General features: G+C 40.5%; 1 protein-coding gene across 14 annotated transcripts in view; it reads left to right on the forward strand.

Annotated features, from left to right (window-relative positions):
* The window catches only part of DOCK3 (dedicator of cytokinesis 3), a 187,548-nt gene that overhangs the window by 59,647 nt on the left and 108,724 nt on the right, over nucleotides 1-19,177 (forward strand). For all 14 annotated transcript variants that reach the window (XM_064723947.1, XM_064723948.1, XM_064723950.1 and 11 more), the window contains exons 6-9: nucleotides 385-533; nucleotides 8,412-8,496; nucleotides 16,545-16,586; nucleotides 18,738-18,892. In XM_064723947.1, coding sequence (XP_064580017.1) covers nucleotides 385-533; nucleotides 8,412-8,496; nucleotides 16,545-16,586; nucleotides 18,738-18,892 — 431 coding nt within the window. The remainder of the gene's footprint in view (nucleotides 1-384; nucleotides 534-8,411; nucleotides 8,497-16,544; nucleotides 16,587-18,737; nucleotides 18,893-19,177) is intronic.

The raw sequence follows: 19,177 nt of genomic DNA on the forward strand, positions 1-19,177 counted from the left end.
CTCTATCACTTTAAATCTAAAATTTTACATTTACTGTATGATTGGAATAAGCGATTCCTGCTGTGCCTAATGAATCCTCTTATTCAGCATTAGGTTCCATCAGAAAATGGGCCTCTTAGCAGATTGAGCCTAAACCACAGGAGTAAGAAGTTATTTAGTATGAATTGCATCAGTTAACTCTACTTTTTGATGTAAATATTTTAAGGCTCACAAAAAATGATGTTCCTCTAGGGTAATTAAATGAAAATTGGGTAATTTATTAATCTCTCTCTTTCCAAACTTATTCTCTCCCCCTCTCTTTCTTTCCCCTGTTTTTTCCCCCTCCTTGCCTCTTTCCTTTTCTCTCTCCCTCCTCCCCTTCCTCCCAAAAATGTGCCTGTACAGAAGCACAAGGTGGATCTTTTCTACAAGCTGCGGCACGTGATGAACGAGCTCATTGACCTGCGCCGGCAGCTGCTCTCGGGCCACCTGACCCAGGACCAGGTGCGAGAGGTCAAGAGACACCTCACAGTGAGGCTGGACTGGGGCAATGAGTGAGTACTGGCTCCTCTTTCTTCTCATTCTTCTCAAGTAACTGTTGCTAACAAAAAAACCCTACTCAACCTTTTCTTTCCAATAGTATTTGTGCACAGGGAGAACTTGGGATTATTTGAAAATCAAGTATAACTTTTTCCTGAATTTATTGCCTTCTACAGGGAGTTTTGCTCTTGGTGTGAAATGAGCTGTTTACCAGTAGGCCTTTCCAAGGGTTCCCTGCACTTCTAAAAGGATTAGGTCACTTCACTAACTTGGTATCAACCTAGAGAATATTAGGCCTGGGAGGATGTGTTCAGAGGTACTTAAAGTAGATTTTTCTTCCATTAAGGAAAAATTTTAATGGTTGTTGCAAAAAGTAGAGAATCTCACAGTTAACCAGGGACATGGGAGCTGAGGCTGTGCTATTTAGACTTTTTGTGTCATGACACTTCTCAGTGGTTTAGTCACCTTGGTCAGTTCCATGGTGATTTTGTGGAGAAGTTCTTTTAAAGGCAAAGACAGCTGCAGTTCATTCACACAGAAGTGATGATAAATTGTCATTAGACAACAACCAGCCCTTGGCCAGACTTGTGTGCTCTGGGATGTGGATCAGACAGGTAAGTTGTACATGACACACATGACACTGACTCTCAGACAGAGAATTTCCCTCTGGGAGTGGGATTAGTGCTCATGAGCATGTGGGAGTGGGGAGGAGTCCTGTAAGTTGACAGCTAAGGAGAAAATCCCAGTGTTTTTCATTAAGCTGTGTTTGATTCCATTCCTTGGTCACCTACCTCAAAGCCCCCTCTGAGGAACCCACCTGAACACCTGATAAAGGTTTAGCAGCCCCTTTGCTGCACTTCATTTCTCTCTTGTTGAGAGAAAGCTCTGAAGGACATAGACCAATAGATTGCATCCAGTCTTTGTGCAGTGCAGAATTACAGATATTTTCCATTCTTATTCCCACTGGAGTAAATAGGAACCAAGAGATTGTGTTTGAGCATTGTGCCTGCCTGGTTTTGCTCAGAGTTTGTGATCAAATTAGCAACAGGAAGCTGCAGAAATGCTGTGAGGCTAAAAAAGGATGAGGAGAGCAGAGAGCAATGCAGCAGTGAAGAGAATAGGTTGTTCCATGAGGTGCCTGTAGGCCTTTTTTGATGTAAAACCATTAAATAGGAATGTAATTCAAACTATAAAGGTAAATCTAATGCATGACAATTATGGAGAAGTCTCAGTGAAATTAGTAAATATGTTCAGGATTATATTCATCTACTCAGGATGCTTGTTTAGGAAAAAAAAAATCTATTTCTTACTGCAGGTATTAAAATCCCTAGAGAAAGAGATGCATGATATCAGAGCCACATGCAGTATTTAAATGTAAATGTCTGGGGCTTCAGGGGTGTTTCTGCAACATCACTCTTTTCCACAGAATTTCTGGAAGAGTTCTGCCACTTTCTTCTATCCCCCTCTCTGAGGTTTATCACAAAACTTAGGACCACCTGTGTTAATCTGCTAAAACACTACTGACTTTCATAGACATATGCACATAGTACTGCCCTTTCTCAAGTATTATAATAATGTTAGTTGCTGTTCTGTCATACTTGAGATTTGCAAATAAAAGAAATTAAGAACATTGTTATTAATGTGCATTAATGTTGTGTGAGAAGATGGAGTTCCCTGCAGTTTGAGCAGGGCTGTAATTCCTCAGGACAGTACAATGTAACAGGAGATATTCCATTGCCAGGCAGCCTGCAGGAAATAGTCATCTCACACATCCAATATCCAACATGTTTGCTTATTTACTGAGAGACTCTTTGTATCCTCACCTTGATCATCAGTGAATTGTATTATTTGGGAAGGAGTGATGCAAACATGAAACTCATACTTCTTGTCATCACCAATTACTGATTGTTTTCACTTTGTTGAACTGGTACAATTTTCCCTTAAATACACTGGCAGTGGCTCTGGAATTCATCCCTTGTGTCCTGGTAGGAGCTGGTGGAAACCAAGGGACAGATTGAATGTTTGAATGAATAGCTACAGGTTGCTTTTTTAGTGAAGGAGCTCATTTAGACTGTTTGAAAACTTTCTATTTGCTTCATTTTCTGTGCTTGCTGTAATTACTAAGAAGTTTTGTTCTGTAGTTTGGCCTATTAAAATGTGAGAATTATTATTTTACAATAATTGCTGCTAAACCCCTGTATTGTTGCTAATAATTTTGCTGACATAATACTGATTGCCCCTTCCTGTAGCCATTCCATTTTCTGTTGCTTACACATTTTTTCTCCCCTGTACAAAAGAGAGGCCCTGGACTCATCCTTGTTTTATTCATTCCTGCTTTCTTCCTCGTTCCACTTACCCTCAGGTAGCTTAGGTTTGTACACATGCAGGGCTGACATTGCTGCTACAGAGATTTTTGTATTTCCCAATCAGAATTTGGTACCTTCAGAAGAGCACCTTGATGGTTTTAGACTTGCACTCTAAGGATCTCTGTGTATTTTTGCACAGCCAAAATCTTATCTGCTGTTTTATTTCCTCCTTATCTTGCTGGGCTTTATACAGAATATTGCAAATACTTCTGCTTTCTAGCAATGTTTCACTCTGATACAATTGGCCATAATATTGATCTATGGAAGGCTGAAATGCTATTGAAGTGTCCAATGGTCTGTGAATAACAAGGCAAAAGTTGTAAAGCATGAAGCAATTGTTATAAAGCTGAAGTGTGCTATTTATCATCTCATTTAAGTCACATTATAAAGTTGAATCTTCAGTTTTTCATTTTCTATCATGTTTCAAATCAAACAGATACTTGATTTTGAAGTTTTTGTTTAGGTTTTTGCTTCTACATGAATGGATAAGTCTTTCCACCTTCACTGCTGCTTAGAGTGGGAAACCAGAGTGCAGCTTTTTTGCTGATGAGGAGCTGTTTCATTGTGGAGACTTTTGCATCAAAAACAGATGAAGGAATCTGCCTGACAGAGCTTCTATTTGAAATGTGAATCCTCTGCTTCTGCTTCAGTGCCAAAAGCTAATTGCAGCAGTATGTGCAATACCTTGTGTGCCAGAAAGGCAGATGAAGCTTTCTTCAAAGTAATTCAGCTTGAAAATCAGAGGTCATCTCACCTGATCTTCAGGACTGGTTCTTTCAGATTAATGTAGCATCTGGCAGGAGATTACCAGAAAGCATCCAGCTCTCCTTGCATACTCAGGGAAGACACTTCCTTCCCTATAAATGTGCAATGTGTATTCTGTGGTTTGGGTCAGAAACAGAGTAAGGAGGGGGAGCCACCAATACCTTGATATTTTTGACAGATAAAAGCCATAAACAAGATGAGTTTGTAGGCTTTTATTACTTTTTAGTCAAAGGTTATTCTCTTTTCCCCATAAAATGTTATTAAAATCATTGCATTAAAAGAAATTTTCCAAATAGTTGCCATAAATTCTGCACAGAAAGATCCACAGGTAGCCAGAAGTTAAAAATGAGTGTTAAAAAAGAAAAACAAAGGGCAAAATATTAGCAATATATCTTTTACACTGTCAGACAAAGAAAATGAAACACACTTTTAAGGTCATGGTTTTTCTCCTGCCTGAGAATTGCAGTTGGAAAGCCTGCAGCAGCTGGTTAGTGCCTACTAACTACTGACATCCATAACTGTGGGGGGCAGGAATTGTGTGATCTGCTGAAGTCAGCACTGTCTTGAATTTCAAAAAGCCCTAAATTTCAGTGCTCTCACTCATAGATTATTTTGGGGCTTGGAATGATTTATCCTCTTGTCATATTTTCTTGACATAAAAGGAGTAAGAATGACTTTTTGGTAGTATTGTAACAATGAGCTTACAGTGAGTAAAATGCACCTGGAGATAAGAAGTGAAAGTACAGATGATACCTGTTTGGAGAATTAAAGGCAGTTTTATTGCAGTAGCTGTCATTACATCAAAGGAGATCAAAACAGGAATAACCACCTTAAACAACCATGAAGAAATGCCTTTAAGAACTGCAGGAAGAGCAGCTGCCATTTCTGTCTGAGTGTGCAGCATCTTTCCCTCTCCTTGGGCAATGATTGAGTTGGGATGAAAGGTGTCAGGAACTTTGCTGAAAGTCAGTCTTTGAGGAAAACCTGAATAACCTCCCTCTCTGTAGCCTGATGCTGCCATGCTCAAAAGTATTTGCTACAATTCCCTTTTATCAGTTCTTAACTAAGATTATTTACCTTCATCTCATCATCCTCATTTTAAGAAATCATTTCCTATGTAGCATTACATCAGTACTTTACTAATTTCTTTGTAGATTGCAATCCCTGCAGTTTTTTGTATAACTGAACTTAATTCTGTCAAAGAAAACTATTGAGTTGTATCAGCAGAGTCTCATTTTGACAAACATGGTTTGTTTTTTCATGTACTTAGTTTTCTGTGGATTTCTGTATTGTATTTCCTTCAAAGTCCATTTTAAAGTCTGTACATAGTTTATGTGAATCACTGCTAGCATCATTTTCTTTCCCTTCACCACCTTTATTTGTGTGAGAGAAATATAAATTATATAAAGTAAGGCTTTGATATATGAAGAGAAAGAATAAAAGAAAAAGTGGTGGTTGCAGAATTAAAGCTGGAAAGGTTGAGGTAAAGTAGATGTTTTTGGAATAAAGGGGATGAGATCTTGCACCCTTCAGAGATGTGATGAGCTCTCCCAATCTGTTCTTCAGGACTGAGTTTGCATCTGAAACGTTTTTGGGTTTTTTACATCAAATGCCATATTTCTTCAAGGTTCTTTTAGGAAGAGTTGTGCTGACTTGTGGTTTTATGAATTCTAAATGCTGTGGTGTTTGTATTGTAAATAAGTGAATGTACTAGAAAGTAGGACTGTTCCTCAAAATTTCCATTAAATCTAAGTTCATTTTTTTCTAGAAGCCCAGGTAACCTTGAGTTTTGTGTTCATCCCTCTCACTATTAAAAAGCCCTCTGGTTTTATCAGTTGGCTTGATTTCATATTACTTGAGAGAAAATTATCTAGAGATTTCAGGTGGTGGATTTTTAAAATTTTTATCCCCTAAAGAAAGGAAAATCATGAAGACTTTTCTGTAGATGAGGAGAGTGTCTGAATGGCAGCTGGAGGTGTCCCAAACAGATGCAATCAGGAGGTAATTGATAAGCTGGGGGATATTTTGTAGGTATGCTTGGGAAATGTTTTTGAAGGGCAGTTGGGTGTGAAGGCAGAATAAAAAAGGCACAAGCATTTGCTTGTAAAAGGAAGCATTGTGGAGACAGGAACTGTCAAATAAACAAACCAGCACATTATGTAATTTTTATGCATGCTCTGTTTTGGAGAAATACTGGCTGGCAGCTGGGGCTCTGCTATCCCCAGTGTTTGATAATAGAGAGGGAAAGTGGGCCACTGACTGTCACTGCCATCTCCAGCATTATCTTGTCAGTCCTTCACAGGCAAAAAATAATTGATACAAATTGAGTGTACAAACCTGGCCTTCCACCTGCACAGTAAATGGCTGCATGTTTGTGCTCCAGCCAAGACACCCTTATTTGCTGGGAGCAAGTGTTGTGCAGGATTAACACAGTATTAGAGAATGAGAATCTTCTGGGCTGAAAATCCACGGTGTTAAGGGATTGAACTAAAAATAGGGTATTAGATAAGTTTCACAGGGATGCTGCTGCAGTTGTGTTGAACATTATTAAGCAGAAGATAATACTTTTGTCATGTTCTGAGTAATGAGTGCAGGCACTGCTTCACCCCAGCTCTCCAGAGAGCTGGAATGAGGTGAACAGAGCCTGGTCAGGCTGGGATTGGCTTGGCCAGGTTTTCCTGGAGAACTTTCCAGAGCTCAGTGACTGCCCTGGAACTGCAGCGCACACTCAGTGGCTTTGGTGGTGTCGGTGGGGAATCATCTGTTCCTGTCTGTGCTGAGGGGAAATCCCTGATCCATGAACTGCAGGGTGGGAGTGTGCTCATATGGGAATGGCAGGGTGTGTTGGAGCTTGTTAGATACATTCAGGAAAGCTTCTGGGAATGAATTTGATGAGCAGTAACATTAAAAAAAAAAACCCAAAATTTTGCAGTGATCTCTGACTAATTTTACCGTTTTTTGTATTATATTTTGTTGACTTTCTGTGATAAGTAGGCTCAGCTGGCAGCTGCAGGTAAGGATTATCTAGTGTGTCCTTATTTTCATCTTTTTCATTTGGTAAATAGATGCAGTCATTTTCATTGTTGCAGCTGCAGTTTTCAAATACTGGTCCTGGGCCACAGATACTTGTGTTTGATAGGTTTAATCAAAACAAAGTGTGAAACCATGACTTTCACAACGTAGCATTAGAATTTAGAATTGGTATTTGACATGAAACTGCATTGGAGAAGGAAAGCTGCTCCCTTTTTTCCACTGAAAATATAATTGATTTGAGCAAAGAACTGAGAACTGGAAATTCCAGTTGGTCAGTAGGGGTTTCCATGACCATACAGTGCTGCCAGGGCAAGTGAACAGGGCTGAGCTGTATTTTGGAGATGTGATGGTTTAGGGATGTAAATAAAGAAGGAAAACCTGCTTAGGCAAAGGTTCAAAAAAAGAATTATGGATTTTGGAAACTTGTGGGTAACATTGAAAAGCACCTTGGTGAGCAAAGGTAGCTGAGCTTCCTCCAAAGTGCTGCTTCTCCCCAGCTGTTGTTTTAAGCCAATTGCTCAGAAAGAGACACTGGATTGCCTGGAGCCTTCTGTTATTGCTCCACACAATTACTCTACAGTACCAGAGAGGTTTTTCTCAATAAAATTTTTCATTTGCCATCAGGAACAAGCCTGTGCAGAATGTTTCCCTCTCTGATTACAAAATTAAATTGGCTTCTGCTTTTCTTTTATAGTTTGTGACAGGAGTGCCACAGTAATTCGTGAGGGCACCTCTTCTGTTTGGTTTTTTTCTTTAAGACTGTTAAGAATTTCAATATAAAATGTCTGGAAGTGAAGTAACAGGATTATATAAGGCTAAAGCAGGAAAGTGGTTAATTCATGTGTTGGGTTTCTTAAAACTTTACTCATAATAATAATGCTTAGTGCAGCTTTTTATTGTAATGCTCAGAACTCCTCGTGCCTCAGAAACTGAAGATCTATGGAGCAAAACTTGGGGTTTGTCACCTTTAAGGTTGTCTTGTTCTGCAGTCTACAGTTATTAATTAATCATTAACAGTTAACATTTATTTGTCTGGATAAAGAATATCTGTTCTGTCTGCTCCTCCTGTGAAGCTGTGACCTGAACTGCCTTCTCTACAGCTCAATTCCTTACCTTGTCATCTTTGCACTGGTATTTTTTTTGTCAGTTTATATAGTTGATTTCAGCCAAAATATTAATTCTGTTCAGAATAATTAAAAACATTTTGTGTGTGTTACAAGTACAGATTAATATTATTGTTATTGCAGTTATTGTTTATTACTAACAAAAATTACTGTGTTTACATGGGGGTGAAGTTTTATGAGCACCAGGAATATCAAAGCACCTTCCCATGGCTCAGAATCTGTTGGCACATTTGAACAGGACTGTTAATGGAACTTTTTCATTGTGTAATGAAGGATCTTACTCAAAAACTTCAGCAGCAAACAGAGTATGAACTCTATTTGCTGCATTTCCATGTACAAAATTACCTTGTTTTGAGTACTGCACCAACATATTGGCCAAAAGCTTCCCCTGTATTAATTGCCAGAGCTCCACTAAGTTGGGGAACAAAAGGTAACAAATTTGTGGGGGGACTTTTTGATATTTGCATTAAATTTGCTTTAGAATGGTTGAATGGCTACCAATTGCAGTAGGACTGGAATTGCTGTGTCCTGCCCTGGAGGAGGCACATGCAGGAGGTGCTGTGACAGCCATGGCCTCTGACCCTGCTCCTTCCTTCTCTTGCAGGCATTTGGGCCTTGACTTAGTTCCACGGAAGGACTTTGAGGTTGTGGATTCAGATCAGATCAGTGTGTCAGACCTTTACAAAATGGTAAGAAATTCTGTGGGAGATTGCTCTGAGTTTTCACTGTGGGTGGGAAAGAAGGGAAAATGTTTTTATTCTTGACTCTTGCATGTTTCTTTGTTTCCAATGGTGTTGTTGGTTAAATGTCTTCTTCATTTGCACCCTGATCACCGCAGCAGCTCTCTCCTGCCCTAAGCAGTGGCATGCTTTGATACATTTTTATTTCAATTTACAAAGTAACATGCTGTTAACTCTTGGAAGGTTCTCTGAGTCCAGAAAGTCTGTGAGAACCATTTTTTGATTCTTTGAGCAGATTTGCAGATAAAGAATACTTCAGTGAAAAGTCTGGGTTTGTGGTTGCATGGATAATAAACAGCTTTGCCCTGTTGCAAAGACTTCTTGAGCTCACAAAAAAGGTGAGAGAGGAGGGAAACCAGTGCATAAGTTAATTTAGGCAAAACTAATCCTTGAACATTGAGGCCATCCCTGTTGTATGTCAGTGCTCCTTGGAAAGCATGGAGTTGATTTGTATTTGGATTTTCAGGTGAAGCAGTACAATTCCTTCACTGGAGTGAGTTCCAAATGCTGTCATTATTAGTCACTTGTTTGTACATAATGAAGTTGTTTGGGAAATGTGAATTGTGCCATTAGTGAACTGTAAAGCCACTGATGCATTTTACTGCCTATGTTTGGATTCTCTGTTAGTAGGACTAATACAGATAATTTTGATTTGGATTGTGATGTAACTGTAGAGGGAGAAACAACATATATAATTCAGAAAAGTGAATGAAAACCCTTCCCCAGATGCTGTTTTATCAACAAAAAAGACAAAAAACCCTCAGCAATTATTTTGTATAACTTCTTCATTTAATATCTTCCAAAGAAAATAGTTGTTTTCTACATAATGTTATTAGTGTGTCACTCACTCCTAGGAAGCTTTTAATTTCCTGTTTTAAAACAGTTTTGACTTTCAGCTATTTGAGATTAGGGGTGGAGAGGTCCATGGCTTGGTGGTGGGTTTGGTTGCAAGATGTGACTTTTCCTTAAACCAAGGGCATGTTTTGCAAACAAGCTGGGTGCTGTTGCTGCTTTGGATGATTTGCAATGTATAATAATGGATTTCATGGAAAGAAGTAAGAATTATTGCATAAGAAATATGAAAGTGCACCAATCTATAGTGCTAATTTTTATAGTTTGTTCCTAATTTGCCATGGTCTGAGGAGAATTTGGTGCCAGTACAGCAGAGTTTTCCTTCAGCACAGCCTGGAAATAACTCGGTAGCAAATTCCATCAGTGAAGACTCAGGGTGTGAGATTGGTTGCTAACTAAGGATTGGTTTATTACTCTGAGGTTTATTCTGCACATTTTTTCACTCTGAATACTTGGAGTACTGCAAATAGGCAATATTTATTGCCAGAGCAGCCTGATTATGTCACCCTTAGTCCTGTGATGTCTGTGCTGCTCCACGCTGGGCAGGGCTCAGGACAGCGCCATTGCTCACTTCACACTTCACTGCTGCTGGGCCCTGTGCATGCAAGAGGACAGTGCTGTCCAATCACATCTCTTCAGTCAGGAGGCAATTTCAGCGACCAAAGCAGCTGAAAACCTGTTACTTTTTTTTTAACTTAAATTTGGTCAAAAATGAAGGAAAGGTATATTGGTGACTTAGGTTTTTTTAAGGGTTATTTCTAATGTGGTTTGGGGTTTTTTTATTACTTAACAAAAACCCAGGGAGAGAATCCTCCTTATTTGTGACAAAATACTTTATGGATTCTCAAATGAGCAGTGAGGTTTTACATTGAAAATAATCTCGCAGGAGTAGTGTTAAGAGCCAAATTACTTTCTTATATTTTCAGGATTGTAGGATGTTAAATGTAACACAGAAAACACTCATTAGCAGAGCAGTGGGTGAGGTAACACATCAGACTTTGCTCTCTGTGACAACAGAGATTCAAGCACTTTTTATTCAGCCATTAGACTTAGCTCTGCTCTCCTTGATAAACTGGAAGTTGTTGCATTTGAGCCTCTTTTAGCTCTCATTGTGTTTGTGACTGCTGGCTGATGCTGAATTCATCTCTCTGGCAGAGCAGTTGTGCTCTGAGGCCTTGCACATCCTGCTGCTCCCTGTTACTCATTCTGCAGCTAAATGCCAGTGGCTGCAGGATGCACAGCACTTGTCAGGAGTTGTTGTTTTGCTCCTGAAGGAAAGCAAATTGCCCTTTCCCTATGACAATGTTTGTGACTTTAACCAATATGACAGAACACTTTTTAAAAATACATATTACTTTTGAATGGTGGGAAAAGATGTTCTCAGAATTGTGCCACAGAGCTCAGTGCAGAGCTGCCCCTGGATTGAAGCTGTCATTTAGGAACACTGAGTCCTGCAGGATGTCAGCAACACTTGCATGGCACATTTTAGTGGAAGGGTTACAAGACACAAATGTCTGAAGTCATTTCACAAATCAGAAATGTTCAAAGCTGGTGATTAATTATGTTTAGCTTTCCTATAAGGTTATTGAAGTGGGTGTGTGTCCGGTTTTCAGCTGTTTGGGTGGCCTGGAAAGGCCCGGGGTGGCCTTGGGGCAGCCGCGTTTCAAAGGACGAGAAGAGGCTTCAGTTCTTTTCTCGGTCTCGGTGTTTATTAATTGTTTATCTAAAAGATTTTCTCTCGGCCCGACAGAGCTCTGCTCAGCAGCCAGCCATGAGCACACTGTCCCCCCTCCGGGCGGTCACCTATCTTTATACCCAAAGTTGCATATACAATATTTATCATTTTTCCCCAATACCTTTCACCCTTATTGCCCAGTGCACTTTTAGTAATGACCAATCCCAAAGTGCCACCATCACCACAGAAGATGGAGGAGAAGAAGAAGAAGAAGAAGGACAGGACACGCCCCAATTCCTCCATCTTACTTCTCTAAACCCCCCTGTACAGAAATCCTAAACCCGTGTTTCACTCTCTAATTAACAATCCCTTCACCATTCACCCCGGTGAAACCTCCTATCCTCATACAGGTGTCGTCTCCTGTGTAGGATCAAAGTGCAGCCACCAGACACTGCTGGAACATTCCAGGACTCCCGAGCCCCCCAAGGGTGCTCTCGGTGACTCGGCACCTCAGTCCTGAGGTGCTGAGATCCCAGAGGTGTGTGTCTTCAGGACAAGTTCAGGAGGTGCATGGAAGGCACAGCTGTTGGCTGTGTAACTGCTGCAGCTCAGGCATCTCTTCCAACTGTGGGAGAGAAATGCCATGAGTTCACCAGAGTTCCTAATTTAAAATAAAAAATAGAGTTCCTAAATAAATAATTTCAAATTAATGCTGCCTTCACTTCTGAGCTGTTTATACTTTATTCAAATGGTAAATGTGATTGGTAAGATGGAATAGGCAAGAAAATAAGAATTCACTTACCCAAAACTCTTCTAGATAAGGAAAACAATTGGGCACAAACTGGACAGAAGATCAGGAAATCTTTGTTGATTTCTTTTTTTATTTTCTTGGTTGTTCTTTGTAAAACAGAGCAGATTGGCAGAGAACAGGTTTGTGTATGTTGGGTTCTAAAGCCCAGTAAAAAGTCAGATGAGAATATGAAGGCAGAAAGCAGTTAAAGACTGACTTGGGAGTGGTGGGATTCACTCACCAGGCATTGCTGGGGAAGGAATGAGGAAGAACAGCCCTGAAAACTGATACAGGTAGATAAGATACCATGAGGAAGTGGAGGTAAGGAGAATTGATAGTTCTTTCAGTAAATTAAGAACAAAACCACAAGATGCTCGCTAACAGGCCAAGTTGGATAAATTCAGAATTCTTCATTTTCTCCAGGCATTAGAGTGAAAGGGAAATTGAGATTACTGAGAGCCAGTTTACAGGAACAGAATTATAGAGAATATAATAGAATAGCACAAATGGGTAAATAGAAAAATTAGAAAGGCAATGCACAAATTCAAATATAATGAGCAAATGTGGTCAATTGTATCAAGAAACAGTTTTATATAAATAACCTGGTACTCACTGGGAAGCTAAAAGTTTTTATACTGGGAAAAACCAACTGGCACTGATGCAAGAAAATAACAGGGCACTTAATGTCCTTCTTGCCTCCTGAACTCTGGTGAGGTGATGTTCTCAAAAAATGTTCAGTTCCAGGGCATTTGGAGCTGTGTGCATTCCAGCTGGGATCCTTGGAGAAGCCATATCAGCCATGTTAGTGATAACCACTGGGGAGATGGATAAGGTTCCAGAATGCCACAAAGAGCAAGCCAATTCCACATCTTGAGAATAGATGATGGAGGAGGAGCTGGTAATTTGTCTCCCTGTAAAAATGCTGGAAAATAATAATAATAGAAAATAATAATTACATGCAGCAATGACATGAGTATTAGTGAGTGTGAACTTGTCCAGAATAAGCAATTTTTTCAATTTCCAGAACATAGATAAGTCTAGTGGATGGAGGAGAAGCAGCTGATGCCACATTTAGATTCTGGTAAAGGTTTTAAATGTTTGTTTTAATTTAAATTCTCCAAAGGTCATTAGTTCTAAATGAAATGACTGGAATGTAAACACAGAGCTAATTAGAAAACACATACCAAAAAAAAAAAAAAAGAATGGTTGCCAATAATTTGATTAAATAGGAGGAGGGATGAATTAGGTGAATTTCTTGGGGTTGTCCTCCATATTGTAGTACTCAAGTTTAATGTTTAATTAAGGACTAGATGCTGAAATAAGGAGTCTGCTTACTAAATATACAAAATCCACAATTTTGGAAATGGTCTTTCTGATTCTTTCAGTGGAGGTAAGGATCAGAATTCCAAATAATAGAGAGAAATTTAAGAAATTATGTGGAAAATGTAATATACCAGGGAGAGTCATAAATGTAAGGTTTTAACTCCTGCAGTCAGTTGTTGGCTCTGAAGTGCAGACTGGGACACTCCAAGTTTAGGTGGGTGTGTCGAGGAGATTTGAGGTTATAATGGAATCACAAGCTGAATTAATCTTTTCATCCTAATGAAGGATAAGAAAAGAATCAATAGGCCTAGATTTCAATAGCAAGGAATCAATTTAAGCATCAGAAAACACTTTGATGAGGAAAGATCTACTGAACATTGTGTCTGTTAAAGTTTGCACAACCTTTGCAGACAACTATTTTGTGGGGAAAATAAAGGTTAAGCTGATTTTTTCTGGGTTTTTTTTTTTTTTTAAGAATAAAGATAGATAATTTCTTAACAGTCCTATTTTTATATAGGTTGGAAGGGGCCTCAGGGAGGTCTGGGCAAACTTTCTGCTCTCAATGCAAAGTCAGTGCTGAAGTCAGACCAGGCTGCTCAGTGCTTTGTGTGGTTGGATGTTGAAATCCCTCAAAGGAAATGTTTGAATGTTGTCATGGCTGCCCTGATGGAGTTGCATGTTGCCCTGTTGGAACACTGGGGTATCCCACTGTAGCTGATGACCACAGTGCTGTGCAGCTCTGACTGCCTCTCAGTGCTGGGAACTTCATGGTTACAGGAAGGCTGCCTCAGGTCACCTGCAGAACTTCTCAAAATGCTGCATTCCCTGCATCCTCCTTGTGCTGCTTCACTGGCCTTTGCTGGATGCAGTATTTCAGCTGGAGTTTACTCAGTGCTGAGCAAAAATGAGTTAATGTTATTCTGGTCTACTGGCTCCATTTCTGGTAGCAGAAACAGTAAATTGTTCAATGTCCCTGCTGCCTGAGTGCTGCCCTGACTTCTGTTTGACTTGCTTTAGTAGGACCCTGCCAGTCTGCTGCTTCCAGACCCCTGAAAAATACACACCATCAGCCCAAAAATCCTACTGTTCATTAGGTTTTTTTAATCCAATAAGGTTCATGAAGGTGTAAGTTTATAGCTTGGGTACAGGACTGCTGTGGGAGACTGTGCTGAGGGCTTTGCTGAGCTGGGGAGACACAGCAGCCACTGATCTTCCCTCATGCACTGATTTGGTTATTTTACCTCAGGGGAATCACTTGATCCAGGATAATGTACCCCTGATAAATCCATCTTGGTTATTTTCAGTCACCCTCCCATCCAAGTACCCAAAAATGGCATGTACCCTCTGGGCACTCTGCCTGGCCAGAGGCAAGGGCACATAAATGAACTCAGTCAGTGACTGCATTGTTATAACGTGGTCCTGAAGCATGAAAGCAGAGGGTTAGTCAAATCTAATCTTTTGGTTGTGGAAAAATATAAAACCTGAAGTTTTTACCACTTATTGTCATAGATTTACCTCATAGTGTACACTCTGTAAGCAGCAGTGTTTGCTGATGAATCTCTTCAGACCACCTCTCATATTTGTGTTGCCTGAGTGTCTCACTTTCTTACTTGGATTTAGAGATTAATTTAATCAAAAGAAGTCAGGACACCTTGAATAGCTTCAGTAACTGGTCTTTTCTATGCCAGCTGATTCTGAGTGGTTGCAGGTGACAAAAAGATGAATAGGCAACTCAGCCAACTTGAAGGCTTTTAACATTCAGAAGATGATGCAGTAGTTACACAAACAATGGAACTGAAGATCATTATTTTTCCTCTGAGAGTGTGAATGGGGACATTTTTATAACTGTGAATGTAAACAGATGTCCAAAAATGCCATTTAGAATCACAGAATTGTTTAGGTTGGAGGAGACCTTTAAGATCATTGAGCTCAACCCTTCCCCCAGCACTGCCATAGCACCACCAACCCCTGTCCCCAGGTGGCACAGCTGCAGGTCCTCTAAATCCCTCCAGGGCTGGGGACTCCACCACTGCCCTGGGCAGCCTCTTCTAATGCTTGACTGTGCTTTGGGTGACAAAACTTTTCCTAAAACCAATCCAGTAGTGAGGGGCCCACAACTGAGCACAGGATTGGAGATGTGGCACCAGCAGTGTCACATCCGGGGTTGCAAGGGGCTCAGTGAGCTTCTGGCAGCTCCCTCAGTACCCCAGCACCTCCCTGCTTTGTTCTGATTATGAAGAATATATAATATTATCTATAATATATATATTTATAATATCATCTATTATATTATATATAATAGATCTCTCCTTTTGTGGTGAAAAGTCCTGTTTGTGTTCTGGGAGAAAGACTGCGTCGCAGTTTAAGAGTATTGCCAGATACATTTTGTGGACAATCTTTTGCTTTCACCTCCTCTGAAGCTTTGTGTTTGTCAGCAGATCTGCTAATTCTGCTCCAGAGTGTAAATGTTTGGTCAGACTGAGCTGTGGGTTTGTAATAGAAGGAGGGAGGTGGGGAGAATGAAGAGAGTATTTAACAGTGTGTGGCAGTGTCAGTGTTAGTATTTTGGTTTGAAATGCTAATATTAAGATGATGTGCAGGGAAAGACGTGGCAGAATCATTAATGATGGTTTTTTTAAAGCTCTCTGAAACCTTTTCAATTTAGATTAGTATTTAAATCTCCCTTTGGAGATTAAATGGCTTCAGTGAGTCTTGCAGTCCATTTTCTGATTATAACATCTCTTTCTAGCATAAAAGGCTTTAAACACAGCATCATCCTCTGAGTTTTGAGACATGTAGCTCTTTATACTGATTCTTATTTACAGGTATTGGGCAGCTAAAATTGTAAAAGAGTCTTTAACCAATTTTCAGGATTTCATTTTTTTATTAGAGAAAAAGACTTAACAACCTCTAAAATCCATCTTTCTTTCTAGATGCCTGTGTTTTTTAACAAATGCACCTTTCCACAGACAACATACCAGGAGATGAGGATTAGTGGTGAGGTATCTTCCCATTTAGCAGGACAAGACAGAGATTATACAGAATAATGAAATTTTCCAACACTGTAATAGCATTTCTTTTTGAAATTCTGTTTAACTTGTGACAGCCTTTTACTTTAAAAGCTAAGGTAAATACTCCCTGTAAATTCAAATAGATATAAAAACAGCTTAACTGAGAAAAGCCTTTAGGAAGGCAAGTGGTCTTGTGAGTGATGATACACTGAAAAAAAGACATGAAAAGTTGGTAATCATTTTGATAGTGATATTTTAGAATTACTGTTCTAGTGCTATATAAATATAATGTAAATATTTCTTACTTTCAAAAAGGTTTAAATTTTACTATTTTGTATCTCCACAGCATTTGTCAAGTAGACACAGTGTCCAGCAGAGCACATCACAGGTAAATACCATCTGTGTTTGAATTTTTTATTTTCTTTAAGTTCTTGGTAATGTAGGTAAAGGTATGATGGAGCTGACTGGGTGAGTCCTTACCCACAGAACACTTCCTCAGAAGATTCCCAAGTATTTAAGTCACTAAGGTCCTTCTTCAAATTCCATTTAGGTCCCTTTTCCTGAGCTTGTAAGTGTTGTTCTTAAAAGATACAATTGTGGAGAGAGATCAAAAGCCTCCCTGTGCCCCTGTGACTCTTCTGTCTACCTGCCAACACGTGGCTTAGTGGCTTCTGTTCCACACATCCTTTCTGTGCTGGTATAATCCTGTCCTGGTCATGGAATCTGGCTTTGATCTTTACAGAGATCTGTGCTTCCACAGGTACCTGTCTTTAAAGAATGAGGATTTCCTTGGGTTTAATTTTAAGTCCTGAACAAAATTCTTTTTAAACAAGTACAAATCTGAATTGTAAGTCTGGAAATTTAAGACTTTTTTGTTAGACTGTACCTGTCTGTGCATTCAGAGGAGGTGAGCATAGAGAACTTAAGATATTCATGTAACCTGTTTATTGAGATCAGCATGAATGGATGTAAAGGGTTGTAAAAACTGAAAGCCAACATTTGCTTATACTCTTTTTTCCTTTGCCACCCCAGCATTCACTGCTGTAAATAGGTCTTGATACATTGAGCCAAAATGTAAACCTTTCTACTGTCTGGCTTGATTGGTTGCTCATGTTATCAACCCTTATTAAGATTTTTTTATACCTGCAGGACAAACTGGCCTGTTAAGCTTTGTTCTAAGTCCTGGATTGTTTTTGAGAGGAAAATGCCCTTAGGATTAAGTCCCAGTGTTCCCCCAGCACTGCTAGGCCACCACTAACTCTGTCCCTAAGCACCACATCTACACATCTTTTAGATCCCTCTAAGGATGGTGACTCCAGTGCTTCCCTGGGCAGCCTGTTCCAGTGCTTGACAGCCCCTTCAGTGTGGAATTTTTCCCTAATATCCAATCTAAACCTCCCTGACACAACTTGTTCCTTGAGAGAAGAGCCCAACCCCCACCTGGCTACAGCCTCCTCTCAGGGAGCTGCACAGGGCAACAAGGTCCCTGCTGAGCCTCCTTTTCTCCAGGCTGAGCCCCCTCAGCTGCTCCTCATCTGACCTGAGCTCCAGACCCTTCCCTGGAGAGGCTCCATCACCTCAGTTCTTCCTTGGAGTGAGGGGCCCAAACCCCAGGATTTGAGGTGTGGCCTCAGCAGTGCCCAGTACAGGGGGGCAGTCACTGCCCTGGTCCTGCTGGCTGCACAAATGACCTCTAGAGGTGAATTGCAGCTGCTCAAAAGAAATAATGTAACAAATGTTACTGACAATGCTTTAAGTCCATCTGCTTTAAATGGAAATCATCAGGACCCACTCCAATACCATCTTATAATTCATTTTCAGTACCAGAATCAAAGCAAAATTTGAGAAATAGGATTGACTTGGTTTACTTGATAAAATCAGATTTCCAATGCATAAACCATTTATTTTGTATCTACTTGGTTATCACAGTTTCATCAATCTATTCAAATTAGAAACATTAAAAATAGAGGCAGAAAGCTTAATCTGGCCCCTATCTCTGAGGCAGAATATATTTGAGATTAAACTTTTACTTGAGGGTGAGAAGAGAGCAGGATCTCTGTTCAAATGCTCAGGTTGGTCTGTTCAGGTGTCCTTCCTGTGTCAGGAGGTGCCAGTGGTTCTGTGTCCCTTCTGTGTGAGGAGGTGCCAATGGTTCTGTGTGAGGAGGTGCCAGTGGTTCAGTGTCCCTTCTGTGTGAGGAGGTGCCAATGGTTCAGTGTCCTGTCTGTGTGAGGAGGTGCCAATGGTTCAGGTGTTCAGGTGTCCCTTCTGTGTGAGGAGGTGCCAGTGGTTCAGTGTCCTGTCTGTGTGAGGAGGTGCCAATGGTTCTGTGTGAGGAGGTGCCAATGGTTCTGTGTGAGGAGGTGCCAATGGTTCTGTGTCCTGTCTGTGTGAGGAGGTGCCAATGGTTCAGTGCCCTTCTGTGAGAAGTGCCATGGAGTGTGTCTACCATGGTTCATGTGTGTGTGAGGAGGTGCCAATGGTTCAGTGTCCTGGTTCTGTGTGAGGAGGTGCCAATGGCTTTCCCTGTTTGCCCCAGGTGGACACCATCCGTCAGCGGCACGGGGAAGCCTGCCGGATGCCAGTGCCTCATCACTTCTTCCTCAGCCTGAAGAGCTTCACCTACAACACCATTGGAGAGGACACTGATGTGTTTTTTTCCTTGTACGATGTCCGGGAAGGCAAACAGATCAGGTAGGAATTTGTCCAAGAGCTAAAAAGCTTCCTAGGAAAAGAAAAGAGTTGTGAGCAGAGCAGGTACAGTGCAGATAAACACAAGGTGTGTTCTTGTGGCCCAGCTGGAAGGACAGAGCTGGGACATCAGGAACTGCTGGCCCTGCAGTTCTTACATGGAATATCAGACTGCTCCTTGCATAGGAAATTTAGTGAAGCATTAAAGGCACAGAATGGCTGAATTTTTTAGTTTTCTGACTTTGCCTCCAGACATTACAGAAGCTTCCTCCTTGGGGTTATTGGTTA

This window comes from Zonotrichia leucophrys, chromosome 12, assembly GCF_028769735.1.
Source record: "Zonotrichia leucophrys gambelii isolate GWCS_2022_RI chromosome 12, RI_Zleu_2.0, whole genome shotgun sequence".
Taxonomy (NCBI): Eukaryota; Metazoa; Chordata; class Aves; order Passeriformes; family Passerellidae; genus Zonotrichia; species Zonotrichia leucophrys.